General features: G+C 39.3%; 1 protein-coding gene across 1 annotated transcript in view; it reads right to left on the minus strand.

The window, feature by feature from the left end:
- Positions 1-15,860, minus strand: part of MYO1D (myosin ID) — a 380,578-nt gene that overhangs the window by 144,079 nt on the left and 220,639 nt on the right. Inside the window, exon 20 of the mRNA XM_021704452.2 lies at positions 4,016-4,129. Within this exon, the coding sequence (XP_021560127.1) occupies positions 4,016-4,129 (114 nt within the window). The remainder of the gene's footprint in view (positions 1-4,015; positions 4,130-15,860) is intronic.

A 15,860-nucleotide genomic window follows, 5' to 3' on the forward strand; every position in this document is an offset into this window, starting at 1 on the left:
AGCGGCCGACGGAGGCCCCTCCCCCGCCGTCTATCCTCCCGAATATCGCCTCGGATTCACTTCTCCGCACGTCCTACCTTCCAGAAAGTGGTCACTTTTCTGTTCAGAGAGTTGTTGCTATTACTTTCTTCGATCTCCTGTTGGGTTTGTAGGTGTTCAGAATGGTTTGATCCCTATCCAGCTGAATTCCTGAGAGGAGACGAAATCCAGGTCTCCTACTCCTCCGCCATCTTGCTCCGCCCCCCTGGTTGAGTACTTTTTATGGTGCATTAGGAAAACAACAAATACTGGTTTCATGTTGCTGGCTGGAAGCAGTTAAGGAAACATATTCTGTCAAAAAGCACTGGTGAAGACCAGGTTTAAAAGCTGATTAGACACATAGCCAAACGACAGCATCGCCAAAACTCTCACCCATGATGGGCATCCGTGAGCACAATTTAGGCCCTGTTTGACAAAGACTAGCATCCTGGAGATTGGAACAGGAGTCAGTGGGAAGAGTCCAAGGACCCAAGGATGCCTGATGAAGCTGGCCTATTTGAAGCACTTCTCTCCTGATGACCCACCCCAGGGTGATCTGTGACCAAGGTCCAAAGATGACTTGGGCCTAAGGACAGTAGTCAAAGATTGTAGCGGTGAGATCAATCATGCCCTAAATGAACTGTAGTAAATATCCATGCTATACTAGGAAAAGTCAGGGAAGAGGGTACACAGATGAACAAGTGCTTGAGAAGGAACTGCGGTACCAACGTGGGTCATGCAGAATTGGTTGCTATGGTGAGGACTCTGCTGGAGACTGTGTTGGATACGTTACTGCAGGATGACATTCCAGTGGTTTCCTGGGTTGGCCCATGTAGACCCCAGCCTCGTGCTAGCCTGTGCTGTCTGGCAAGGATGCTGTTAGGAAGAAGACACCCAGAGAGAAGTAGAGCCCCAGGAAATGGCAGGAACGCAGACTGTCTAAGCACTTGTGTTGCTGCGGGGGCTCGAGGATAACAGGGTCCCGGAGAGTGGCCTTAAATGCTGAATGGTAGCCTTTCCCGGGTCTTTGTGAGATTCTTCTCCCTTACTACCATGTGTATCCTCGTTAAAAACAAAACATTACTCAAGAGAGTGTATGGTCACAATCTGTTCCTTGGAGCCAGAAAAGCTTAAGTGAGACAGGAAAGGAGCCTGTGCAGAAGGAGGAGTGTGGGACCCTCAGCTGTCTGTTCTTATCGACTACTCTTACTTCTGGAAACTTTCCAACTTGATTCTGAAACACAACGTTCCTATAGTTCTTTTCTTTCCTAGAATAATTCATAACCTATGGAACTGAAGGGAAGCCACAATTCATTCAGCACATGAAAGAGAGGAGCAAATGGAGGCCCATTGAGAGATTTCCTTCTTACTCCATTTCCTTCAGCGATTCTTTCCTCACCATTTAACAGGGAATGTTCTTGAATCATCTGCCCCCTTTCTCTCTCTCGACTCATAATTTCAGCCTCCAATTATACGTGGATCCGCTTTTAAATTTTTATCTTAAGTGCTGAATTCTTTCCCCCCTCTATTAGACTTCCAATTTATCTGTGGACTGTATACTTCCAAGTTTCACTGGTGCCTGAAAAAACTCAACATGGTTAAAACCAACATCATCTCCTTTCTCCCTTCCCACTTTCTGCATTACTCTTATTAGCATTATCATTTTTTTTTAAAGTTCCTTGTCTTAAACTGTTTTTTAATTTCAAAATAGTCTGATCATGCAAACAGTATAAAGAATAAAATAACAAAGACTCATGTTTTCATTATAAATACTTAATATTTTGCCATATTTGTTTCAGACTCAAAAACCGTTTTACAGATATGGTTGGAAGTCCCCTATCCCATTCAACCTGGTCCCTCCTAAGAGGCAGCCACTCCTCCAAGGTTGGTTCCTGTCAAAAGCAGACCCCGAGATAAAGGCTGATAAACACACAGAAGTGATTTGGGAGGTGCAGGGACGCTGGCAAGGTGTGGGGAGGTGGTACGGGGATGGGAAGACGGCCAATGAGGCCCAGTGTTAAATCAACTACCACCTGTGGGTAGGCTGCAGGCAAAATGAGTTCTGGCAGCCTAAGGGCAGCCTTTGGACGAGGATGTTGGCTGGTGGAAGTTAGGCTGGTGTGCACAGAAATGATAAGGGAATACAGGGAAGCATGGGCAGAGTACTGATAGCATCCATGATAGTGTGTACCCATCCTAATGACATTGTTTACCTTTACTGTGATTGTTAAACATCATTAATTTTTATATTAGATGATATTATTGATACATTAACAACCATGCTACTGATGAAGGGGAACAGTGACTATAAATGCATACCAGTCAACATGAAAAAGGATGGCAGTTTGGGAAAATAACTTCAGTTCAAAGGGTTGTTTAGCTATTTATTGAATTTGTATCAAGTGCTTTGGTTGATCTCCCCTTTAATAGAAGGTAAAGAAATAAAACAGTCTGCAATTTATTTTTTGTTTGGTTCCACACTTCATTTGACTTTGACAAAACCTGATTTTCTCCTGTATCTTCCTTCATCTCCTACTTTAAGATTGCAGTTATTAGGCTTAAACAATGATTGATATGTGAGATTACAAGTGTTTGCTATGAAGACCATATACAATCAAGAGTGTCTTAGAATATAATTTTCTTCTTAGCTGCAATCCATTAGCCTTTCTATTGAAAGAGAGAAGGATGCATGTGTGTGTACAGGGCGCGGGGGGGGGGGGGGTGTAATGGAGACAAATCGCAACCCCATAATCAACCCTGCAGTGATATTCTAAATCATTTAGCAAAGCCAGGAAGAGTTTGCCTTCTTTGTACCTCACAATCAACAGGACTCCTGATTTAACAATACAGAAATACAAAACATTATGTTTCCTGTTCGCTTTTGCAGAGACCAAAAGGATTTAAAATAATCTTCAAATGATACTCCTCATAGATTCTACTATTGGACAAATAGACCTCCTTCCTTAGGAACTAGCATACAGAAAAATCACCTGACACTCAAAAAGATCTCCAAGTCAGAAGGATCTTTCTCAAGAATCAGAACAGACAGTCACTTGTAAAGCAGACCACATATAGCAGGAGAAAAATTAAAAAAAAAAATCATATTGAGATTCAAGGAGATATCCACCAAATTTCATATTTCAAATGAGAAATGATTACAGAACTTGAAAACCCCATGGAAGACAACTGAGTGGGTTTAGATCAGAGGCAAAATATACTGGTGAAAAGAACTTCTGGAAACAGCATAAATTTTACATCTGAAAGAAAGGTAATGTTTTCTTTTTTTTTTTTTTTTTTTTTTTTTTTTAAAGTTTTTATTTTTTTATTTGAGAGAGAATGAGATAGAGAGAGCATGAGAGTAGGGAGGGTCAGAGGGAGAAGCAGACTCTCTGCTGAGCAAGGAGCCCGATGCGGGACTCGATCCTGGGACTCCAGGATCATGACCTGAGCCGAAGGCAGTCGCCCAACCAACTGAGCCACCCAGGCGCCCCTGAAAGGTAATGTTTTCATGAAGTAATTCTCTACTGTTTTTCTCCTAATTCCACTTCCCTATAAAAACGAACCTCTTGAAAACAAGTAAGAAAATACATGACGTGCCACAACATTTAAGCAGTAGTAGGATTAAGAATAGAGAAGGGTCACGTAGAATACAGAGTCCTTATGCTTGTTTTTTAAAATGTCTTCATTAATCTATTGGAAACTTTGGATCCTTTTTTTTCTTCTTCTTTTTTTAAGTACTCTCCATACCCAACGTGTGGCCTGAACTCATGATCCGAAGATCAAGAGTTGCATGCTCTACTGCCTGAGCCAGCCAAGTGTGCCTGGATCCTTCTTATAGAAAATAGTACATTTGTACAAAACATAAGACTGGCTTAAAATTTCAGGGATTCATGGGCTCCCTAGAGCCCGAAAGGTTGTAGTGATCAGTCTATTGACCCACAGTGGTCCAAGAACACCACGTTAAGACTCCTTTATTCAGAAAGCAGAGAACACTTACATTGTATAGAGGAATAGTCTTCATCACCTTGTACTGTTTAGTGGGATCCATCTTATACAGGTGACGATCGGTAACAAAAATCGCTCGGTCTTCCACCTTACTAAATCGATTCACCTATAAGAAAACAAACCAATAAGCCATCATAGCTCATCAAGAATGAAATCAAATCATCTACCAGGAAATTATCTAATTAGGGGCAGAGGTGGCTAGCTGTGGAGACACATTCTTTAATAGATATATACCATTCTACAGGAGAAACAGAGATCTAAAAGGACTTGCAGTTTCCAGATTTGTAGAATTTTACAATTTAAATTTCACAATTTTATAATTTAACAGGAAAAACAAGAAAAACACGTAAGAATTAAAGGACTAAAAACATTGACCCAGACACTATAAAGAAAATAAAAAGACAACCCAGAGACTAAGGAGCAAATGTCTTGCAAATCACATTTCTGATAAGGGACTTGTATCTCTAAAAGAATAGAGTATGTATTTTACCTAGAATATATAACTCAATAATAAAAAGACAAAAAAACAAATAAAGAATTTGAATAGACATTTCTCCAGAGAAGATATACAAATAGCCAATAAGCACATGAAAAGATGCTTGACATTATTAACCACCAGGGAAATGTAAGTCAGAACCACAGTGAGATACCACTTCACACTCACCAGAATAATAATAAAAAAGACAGATAATAACCAATGTTGGCCAGGATGTGGAGAAATTGGAACCCTCATCACACTAATGGTGGGAATATAAAATGATGCAGTCACTTTGGAAAACAGTCTGGCAGGTCCTCAAGTGGTTAAATACAGAATTACCATATGACCCAGAAATTCCACTCGTAGGTATATACACAAGGAACTGAAGACATATCCACACACAAACTTGGGCATGAATGTGCACAGCAGCATTAATCATGATAGGAACAACCTAAATGTCCATCAACTGATGAATGGATAAATAAAATATGATATATCCACACAGTGGAATATAATTTGTCAATAAGAAGAAATAAATATTGATACATGCCATAACATGGATGAACCTTAAAAACATGATGCTAAGTCAGTCAGTCCCAAAGGACCACATTGCAAGAGTTCATTTACATGTAATATCCAGAATAAGCAAATCTGTAGAAACAGAAAGTAGGTTATTGGTTGCCTAGGGCTGGGGGAGATGGAAGCTTTGGAAGGATGACAGCTAAGGGGTGGGGGATTTCTTTTTGAAAACTGATTGTGGTAATGGATCTACAACTCTGTGAATACACTAAAAGCCAATGAATTGTATACTTGAAAATGGTGAATGGTATGGTATGTGATTATATCTCAATAAAACTGTAAAAAATGTAAGCTCTATTTGAAACGACTCATTCTGCCCCTTTCCTAATGCAATGGGTAGGTGTATTTCAGACCAAATTCCCTAAAGTATATTGAGTATGTCATTAAATCTACATGTTCAGCGGCGCCTGGGTGGCTCAGTTGGTTAAGTGTCTGCCTTCGGCTCAGGTCATGATCCTGGGGTCCTGGAATCGAGTCCCACGTTGGGCTCCCTGCTCAGCGGGGAGTCTGCTTCTCCCTCTGCCCCTCTCCCACCTCGTTTGGGCTTGCTCTCTTTCTCTCTCTGGCAAAAATAAATAAATAAAATCTTAAAAAAAACCTACATGTTCAAAAATGGACAGTGCCTTCCTAGTGCCTATGAATTATGGCACGAATTATGGAATTATGGCACGAATGCCTCGTAATTACTACTGTCCAAAACAAGAGTGGGCCACATGGAAAAGCAGTAATATTCCCCTCCCCCATAGAAACGATATGAGCAGAAGCTAGGTGGACCCATGATGTGGGTGTGGTAGAGGGGGCTCCTGCTTTGAGTACAAAGACTAGAGGTTTCCAAGGTCCCCTGCCGCTCAGATTCTAGGATTCCTTTATCTGACTTTCAAGAGTTTTTCTATCTCCCACTATTCACCTTTTCATTTATTTTATTTTTTTAAAGTTGTTTTTTTTTTTTTTTTAGTAATCTCTACACCCAATGTGGGGCTCGAACTCACAACCCCAAGATTAAGAGTTCCGTGCTCTACCAACTAAGCCAACCAGGCACCCCACTATTCTCCTTTTTAAACTTTATTTCTTTAAGGGCTCTGCTCCTGTCTGACAGGTTTCCTCATGTTATGCTCTCTCTTAAATGTTTATGATTTTCCACTCTCCTTTTTACCTCTCTGTATTTAAAGATATTGCTCAAATTCTCATTCCATTATAAAACTGCTAAAATTTCTAAAGTAAAAAAAGATCACTCTTTCCTCTAACCTTCTATTACACAGTTATAGAGTGAATATACAGGATACGTATAGAGTTAAGAATAAAACGAAAAATTAACATCGCAACCAAAGGGCACAGGGTTTTTCTTTTAAAGCATGACAATCAAGAATATGACGAGCTGTTGTCTAAGCACTTTTGCTAACATAAAATGCTGGATCCTCTCCCCAAACGTTTTTTTTTTTTTTTTTGGAAAGAAAGATAGGGCAGGTTTGCTGATGTTTATAAATTCCAAGACAATAAAGTTAAATCTAACCTTATCACCTTCTCATTGTGAAATTTAGTTAGTATCTACACTTCTCTACTAAAAGGGCAAAAGTTTTCATAATAATTTCATAATAATTGTAAAGTTTTAACAATTTCAAGGACACTTGTAATTTTTGGACCATGGATACTTGTCATGAATATACTCGATAAAACAGTTGTGTAGAACACTGAATTTTTAAACTTGTAGCTGAAGCTGTGTTTGGCACAGGATGTTGATTCTACTTATGAATCTTGTGATAATCTACTATAACCTCACGAATGTAGATCTAAGTAACTCAGCCACTATAAAAGATTATACAGGTTATCTGAAAATTGGAAGTATATAAAAAAAAGCTCTTTCCCTTGTAAAATAGCTACAAATAGGTTACCAAAATAGTGACAAATAAAACTTATGAATTTACTTGAAAACGAAGTAAAAATCTCATATTCAACTGTATAATTTTTTTTTTTTAATGAAGATCAAGAAATAGCAAAACTATTTTATGGTAAAGGCCGTCAGAAGAGTGGTTGCTCTTGGTAGTGGGAGGGCTTGGCTGGGAAGGGGCATGAAGGAGCTTTTCAGGGTGATGGAAATGTTCTATATCTGGATAGGGTTGTGATTTACATGAGTGTACACACTCATCAAAACTCACTGAACTCTATACTTCAGATCCGTGCATCTACTTGTATAAAAATTATACTTCAATACAAGTACATAAACAAAACACCATAACATCTCAAATATCCAGGACAGATTCATATTTACTGCCTTCTTATTTCACAGACAGTAATTCTGTCTTCCAGCCAGATTGGAAGTTCCTTGAGGGTCATTATCATCTGACGGCCTTTTTCTTATACCTTACAGCACCCAGTACAGAAGTGGGCAGCCTATAGCATTTACTCTACCCTTGCTGACCGGTTGGTTTTGAGACCACTTTTAATCCGACAGGACAATTTCAAGAGGTGCTCTTCCCCACATGAGTCAATCAGTGTTGATGACTGGAAAACATGGAAGCACACTGGGGAGGTTGAATAATGTGTGAAAAAAAATGTCCCAAGTGGCAAATGATAGCATTTTTGCTCAACAGCTTAAGTCCCCATTGCCCGGTGTGGTCTTGGAAAACCTCCATTTCTTCACTGAAGAAAGAGGAAGTGGGGACTCTTGCTTTTTTTTTTCTGAGGCTGGAAGACTATCAGGAAGCGATCTCTTCAATAAAAAGCTCCCTAACATAGCAGGCACTATAAAAGCACATGGATTGCAGGGCGCCTGGGTGGCTCAGTCGGTTAAGCGTCTGCCTTCAGCTCAGGTCATGATCCCGGGGTCCTGCGATCGAGCCCCATGTCAGGCTCCCTGCTCAGCGGGGAGCCTGCTTCCCACTCTGTCCCCTTCCCTGCTCGTGCTTTCTCTCTTCTCAAATAAATAAAATCTAAAAAAATAAAAGCACATGGATTGCTCATCTGGAATTATTTATTCTTCTGGTTGGAACTGTTGAGATTTATTTGTACATTTTCTTTTACCCCATAAAGAGTCTTTTCCATGAGTTAATTTTTCCCTCAGAATCTATATTCCTGGAGGGCAAGCCCTTTGCCAGCAGCCATCACTAAAATACTCTGTAGACAGAATGCTGACAGGCCAGAGGAACCGTCCTGAGTGGATCTAGGAGAAACCTTTGTGTCTGTACTTGCAACACCGTATTACTTGGTCATACTACCCTTATAAAACCTTTAGATTTACACTTTCATTGAGAAAAGGGGTCTTTCTATAATCAGACATCTAAAAATGGTATTGAATTTATTTTTTCCTATATTTTTAAATCCAGCACATCGCTCCAATTAATTAGAAAAAAGTCATCCTGGTAAGCGTCTCCTTAAATTAAATAATTTGACAATTTTTTTTTCAAAATTGCAATGTGCATTTTCAAGTACTATATAATGTATTGATATAATATTATATCAGCTGCCCCTGATATTCAAAGGAATGATATGAAGCTCTTGGTTATAATAAGAATCTGAGACTAGTAGATGGGGTTGAGCTAGGTAAGAAACTAACACGTGAAAATAATTTCATATAAAGATAAACATGAAGAAAATAAATCTAGATAATGGGATTGGGAGAAAATATACATGTAATTCTGTAGGGTGCTACTTTATGAGAGAGTCAGAGAATGCCCAATTTGCAGGTAAATCTTCCCCTAACAGGGGGAATTAACCACAGGACATTTTATAAATAAGGAATTAATTACAAGCTAATTGGGATGTTTCAATCTTAGATTTAGGTAATATTTAAATCAAAACTGAGCACAAGGGGCGCCTGGGTGGCTCAGTCGTTAAGCGTCTGCCTTCGGCTCAGGTCATGATCCCAGAGTCCTGGAATCGAGCCCTGCGTCGGGCTCCCTGCTCATCGGGAAGCCTGCTTCTCCCTCTCCCACTCCCCCTGCTTGTGTTCCCTCTCTCACTGTGTCTCTGTCTGTCAAATAAATAAAATCTTAAAAAAAATAATAAATTAAGAAAAAAAAACTGAGCACAAAACAATTTTTGAACAACTATAAAGTCATATTTCTCAGTGACTAGAAGGAAAAGCAAAGCAAAACAACAAAGAGCACTCAAAAACCCCTCCCCTAAGTGAAACAGAAGGTGCACCTGTGATAACATATTCCCCCATCCCTGCTCCCCAGATCCTATTTTCAAGATGCAAACAAAGAAGTTAGAGACTAATTTGAACACACTGTTACCTCTGGTAGGATATACAGCTAACTAAATTAGGTTTGGTAAGACAGGACACAGCAGGGTATACCGCTGTAGGTAGGAGAGCAAACTAAAATTTAGGTTTTCAACTGTCTTCTCCCTTCTGCCTCATAGTTTTAGAAATCCATCAATTTGCCAAACACTGCTTTTGTAACCAAAGCATATTTTTCAGTCTTCAACTTGACAAAAATGGTATCTGTAATTAAGAGTAAAGTAGAGTCTATGTGGTAAACTAATGACTACTCTTGGTAATAATTATTTACCTCACATAGCAATGATTTTTGCCATAAAAGGGAAAAGCCCTTGTCAGAAGGCTTCAAACAAGGTGACTGTAGAGCTCCCACTTCAGTTTTTTTCTAAGTTGTTCTGCACAACACCAGCCTCGTGTGATGCTTTGTGAAAGAAAGGGTTCCAAGTCACGTTGGTTGGAGGAACCCTGCAAACCATGGCCTCCCCTAGGATATTTGTAACCCATGAATATATTGAAGGCTTTGAGAATTCTGCACTTAAATAGCATATTTGACTGCTTCACCCAGCATTTCCCACATACGATACAAGGGATCCTTTTTAAAAACACATGAATACATTCAACAGAACACTGGTTTGTGAAACACATGGTGGAGGACACTAATCATTTGTATCCATGTTAGAGTTGGGAGACTAGAGAGCATCTAAAGTGGAACGTGAGTAATAAGTAAAAATAGTGCTCCTCATCTTTGGCAAAATCACATAAGAAATATAGGTGTGTTGCACAAGAGTATGAGAAAAGAAAAGCGTGTCGCATAATTTCACGAGGTCACACAAGAGTCAAAAACAATAGGCCAGCCATGGTGGTAAAGTGGAGAGTACTTTCCTTTTTGTGATCTATCCATGAGTTAATTTGGAAACCAAAAAGGCAAAAACCTCAAAGCAGCAATTTTATTGAAGGGCTGTTTAGAAATATTACATTCCTTTTTATAGAAAAATGTAATTTCTAATGAGAAGAGGTCATACATCTTTACCTTGTGTTTTAGCAACTCAAATCATCCTTAAAACGGATCAAGTGAGTGGGAAGGACATTATGTACCAAAGAAAGACCTGTAAGTTGCATAACAGCAGAATCAAAGTGGCAAAGAAAAAATTTTAACATACATACATAAATTTGTAAATTCAAACTTAATTAAAATAATGATGGCATAGGAACATTTTTTTTGTTCTCATAAATTCACAAAGTAATAAAAAAAATTGGATCACAGACTCAGTGTTAGATGAGCTCTCATCTTTTTCTTCTATGACCCATGCTAAAATCCGCAACCAAAGAAAACTCCCTATCACCTGGCTCTTGCCCAAATCCTTCTGGTGATCTATTTATAGTTTTAGTCAACACCACAGGGGGTCAGAGATAAAGCTCCCCTGAAGAGTCAGACCAACAGAAAACACATTACGGGTGAGAGTAGCTATTTGCAGAAGTCTCCCACCTTAAAGGACATTTAGAACTGTAGTTAATGGGAAGTGGTTGTTTTAAAAAGAATCAAGGCATACACCATTACCTTGATCCCAAAACCAGACAAAGACCCCACCAAAAAGCAGAATTACAGACCAATATCCCTGATGAACATGGATGCAAAAATTCTCACCAAAATACTAGCCAATAGGATCCAACAGTACATTAAAAGGATTATTCACCACAACCAAGTGGGATTCATCCCTGGGCTGCAAGGTTGGTTCAACATCCGCAAATCAATCAACGTGATACAATACATTAACAAAAAAAAGAACAAGAACCATATGATCCTCTCAATAGATGCAGAAAAAGCATTTGACAAAGTACAGCATCCTTTCTTGATCAAAACTCTTCAGAGTATAGGCATAGAGGGTACATACCTCAATATCATAAAAGCCATCTATGAAAAACCTACAGTGAATATCATTCTCAATGGGGAAAAACTGAAAGCTTTCCCCCTAAGGTCAGGAACACGGCAGGGATGTCCACTATCACCACTGCTATTTAACATAGTATTGGAAGTCCTAGCCACAGCCATCAGACAACAAAAAGAAATCAAAGGCATCCAAATGGGCAAAGAAGAAGTCAAACTCTCACTCTTTGCAGATGATATGATACTTTATGTGGAAAACCCAAAAGACTCCACCCCAAAACTGCTAGAACTCATACAGGAATTCAGTCAAGTGGCAGGATAGAAAATCAATGCACAGAAATCAGTGGCATTCCTATACACCAACAACAAGACAGAAGAAAGAGAAATTAAGGAGTCGATCCCGTTTACAGTTGCACCCAAAACCATAAGATACCTAGGAATAAATCTAACCAAAGAGACAAAGGATCTGTACTCAGAAAACTATAAAATACTCATGAAAGAAATTGAGGAAGACACGAAGAAATGGGAAAATGTTCCATGCTCATAGATCGGAAGAACAAATATTGTGAAGATGTCAATGCTACCTAGAGCAATCTACACATTCAATGCAATCCCCATCAAAATACCAACCACTTTTTTCAAAGAAATGGAACAAATCATCCTAAAATTTGTACGGAACCAGAAAAGACCCCGAATAGCCAGAGGAATGCTGAAAAAGAAAAGCAAAGCTGGTGGCATCACAATTCCAGACTTCAAGCTCTATTACAAAGCTGTCATCATCAAGATAGTATGGTACTGGCACAAAAACAGACACATAGATCAATGGAACAGAATAGAGAGCCCAGAAATGGACCCTCAACTCTATGGTCAACTCATCTTTGACAAAGCAGGAAAGAATGTCCAACGGAAAAAAGACAGTCTCTTCAACAAATGGTGTTGGGGAAATTGGACAGCCACATGCAGAAGAATGAAACTGGACCATTTCCTTACACCACAAACAAAAATAGACACCAAATGGTTGAAAGACCTCAATGTGAGACAGGAGTCCATCAAAATCCTAAAGGAGAACACAGGCAGCAACCTCTTCGACCTCAGCCGCAGCAACTTCTTCCTAGAAACATAGCCAAAGGCAAGGGAAGCAAGGGCAAAAATGAACTATTGGGACTTCATCAAGATAAAAAGCTTTTGCACAGCAAAGGAAACAGTCAACAAAACCAAAAGGCAACCGACAGAATGGGAGAAGATATTTGCAAATGACATATCAGATAAAGGGCTAGTATCCAAAATCTATAAAGAACTTATCAAACTCAACACCCAAAGAACAAATGATCCAATCAAGAAATGGGCAGAAGACATGAACAGACATTTTTCCAAAGAAGACATCCAAACGGCCAACAGACACATGAAAAAGTGCCCAACATCGCTTGGCATCAGGGAAATCCAAATCAAAACCTCAATGAGATACCACCTCACACCAGTCAGAATGGCTAAAATTAACAAGTCAGGAAACGACAGATGTTGGGGGGGATGCGGAGAAAGGGGAACCCTCCGACACTGTTGGTGGGAATGCAAGCTGGTGCAGCCACTCTGGAAAACAGTTTGGAGGTTCCTCAAAAAGTTGAAAATAGAGCTACCATATGATCCAGCAATTGCACTACTGGGTATTTACCCCAAAGATACAAATGTAGGGATCCGAAGGGGCACGTGCACCCCAGTGTTTATAGCAGTATTGTCCATAACAGCCAAACTATAGAAAGAGCTTAGATGTCCATCAATAGATGAATGGATAAAGAAGATGTGGTATATATATACAATGGAGTATTATGCAACCATCAAAAAGAATGAGATCTTGCCATTTGCAACGACGTGGATGGAACTGGAGGGTGTTATGCTGAGCAAAATAAGTCAATCAGAGAAAGACATGTATCATATGACCTCACTGATATGAGGAATTCTTAATCTCAAGAAACAAACTGAGGGTTGCTGGAGTTGGGGGGTGGGTGGGAGGGATGGGGTGCCTGGATGATAGACACTGGGGAGGGTATGTGCTATGGTGAACGCTGTGAACTGTGCAAGGCTGTTGAATCACAGATCTGTACCTCTGAAACAAATAATGCAATATATGTTAAGAAAAAAAAAAAGAAGAAGAATACAGCAGGAGGGGAGGAATGAAGGGGGGGAAATCGGAGGGGGAGACGAACCATGAGAGACGATGGACTCTCAAAAACAAACTGAGGGTTCTACAGGGGAGGGGGGTGGGAGGATGGGTTAGCCTGGTGATGGGTATTGAGGAGGGCACGTTCTGCTTGGAGCACTGGGTGTTATGCACAAACAATGAATCATGGAACACTACATCAAAAACTAATGATGTAATGTATGGTGATTAACATAACAATAAAAAATTAAAAAAAAAAGAATCAAGGCATAAAGAAGAGGGCTTTACTGAAATTATATCGTTTACCTTGGCACATGCTTGGGATTTAAAAATTTCTATAAAAGACATTATCTAAACTCAACACCAAAAACCCCAAACAATCTGATTGAAAAATGGGCAGAGGACCTGAACAGACATTTTCCCAAAGATGTGCTGATGGCCAACAGGCACATGAAAAGATGCTCAACATTACTCATCATCAGGGAAATGCAAATCAGAACTGCAATGACCTTACACCTGTCAGAATGGTTAGAATCAAAGACAAGAAAAAACAAGTACTGGCAAGGATGTGGGGAAAAAGGTACCCTCATGCACTGTTTGTGGGAATGTAATTTGGTGCAGTCACTGTGGAAAACAGTATGGACATGCCTCAAAAAATTAAAAATAGAAATACCATATGATCCAATAATTCTACTACTGGGTATTAACCCAAAGGAAATGAGAATACTAATTTAAAAAGATATTTGCACCCCTCCCCTGTGTTTACTGTAATATTATTTACAATAGTCAAAATATAGAAGCAATCTAAGAGTCCATCAATAGATAAACAGATAAGGAAGATGTGGTGTATATATATACACACACACACATAGAATATCACACAGTCATAAAAACAATGAGATCTTGCCATTTGCAACAACATGGATGAACCTAGAAGGTATTATGCGAAGTGAAATAAGTCAGACTGAGAAAGACAACCACCAATGATTTCACTCACATGTGGAATTTAAAAAACAACAAATAAATAAAAAAACAAAAAGCAGAATCGGACCTGTAAATACAGAGAAAAAACCCAAACTAAGTTGCCAGAGGGAAAGGGGGTAAGGGGAATGGGCAAAATGAGTAAAGGGGTGTGGGAGAAACAGGCTTCCAGTTATGGAAAGAAGTCATCATGGGAATAAAAGGGACAACATAGGAAATACAGTCAATGATATTGTAACAGTGTAGTATGGTGACTGGCTATAGCTACAGTCGGTGAGCACAGTGTAATGTATAGAGTTGTTGAATCACTATGTTGTACTTAAAATTAATGTAACACTGTGTGTCAACTATACTCAAATAAAAAAAAATCTAAGCTATAGTGTGAAGAAATATTATTTTTTATTGAATTTAGAAACACAGGAGCATGACTAAGAATTTTGAGCCTTTATCCAGCAGAATCCAGGGAGAGACATGCTGTCAGACATCAAATTGTCATCATTGGAAAGACAGAATCAGAGACACCAGGCTTTTCTAAAGCAGATGACGTAATTCTCAAAACCATTCAACACTTTTCGATTGTTCTGATTACTAATTTGACTTCTCACATAGCTTGATACTAGAAAGGAAGTACCCTAGAGAGTAGATATGAGAATTCACTAGCATGGTATATTCCTTTGTGAAATTCACAAATTGACATTGTGGCTCATGTACTGTTTTATGTCTGATTCTGGCCCACAAAAGCCACTCTTGATTATCTGATCAACTCCAGATCCACTTATAAAAGAGTTTCTGGATCTGCCAGTTCAGAATTAGACTCCACTTGGTTAACCACCCAACCATCAGCAAGCTTTCCTATTTCATTCTGATTTTTTTTTTTTAAAGCTACTATTTTGTTAAAAAGTCTATATTATATTGAGGTGATCTCTTCTTCCTTAGAATGTTTTAATACCTGCCCCGGTCACCAACATTCTACTTTCTTTCTCTATTAATGTGACTCATCTAGTACTTCATGTTAAGACAGAATTTGTCTTTTTGTGTCTTATTCACCTAGATAATATCTTCAAGGTCATCCATGCTGTAGGCATGTATTTCCTTCCTCTTTATGCTGAAGAGTATCCTATTGCCTGGATACATGTATTCTTTCTTCCTTTTTTTAGAGAATCCCAAGCAGGCTCCATGCCTAGCACAGAGCCTGACGGAGGGCTCCATCTCATGACCCCAAGCTCACAACCTGAGCTGAAATCAAGAGTCGGATGCTTTAACTGACTGAGCTACCCAGGTGCCCCTGATACACGTTTTCTTTATTCATCCGTCCACGGACATTTGGGTTGTTTCCACCTTTAACTAACTGAATGCTGCTATGAGTGTTGGTGTACACTCAATTATCTTTCCGAGAGATTTAAATAGTAAGAAAAATATTATGTATTTACACATGAGGCCACCATTCCCCTTGCTCCTCATTCCTTGCTGTATGCCCACATTACCATCTGGAATCACTTTCCTTCTGTCTGAAGGCCATTCTCTAGCATTTCCTGTAGTGCAT

Source organism: Neomonachus schauinslandi, chromosome 15 (assembly GCF_002201575.2).
Source record: "Neomonachus schauinslandi chromosome 15, ASM220157v2, whole genome shotgun sequence".
In the NCBI taxonomy this organism is placed as follows: Eukaryota; Metazoa; Chordata; class Mammalia; order Carnivora; family Phocidae; genus Neomonachus; species Neomonachus schauinslandi.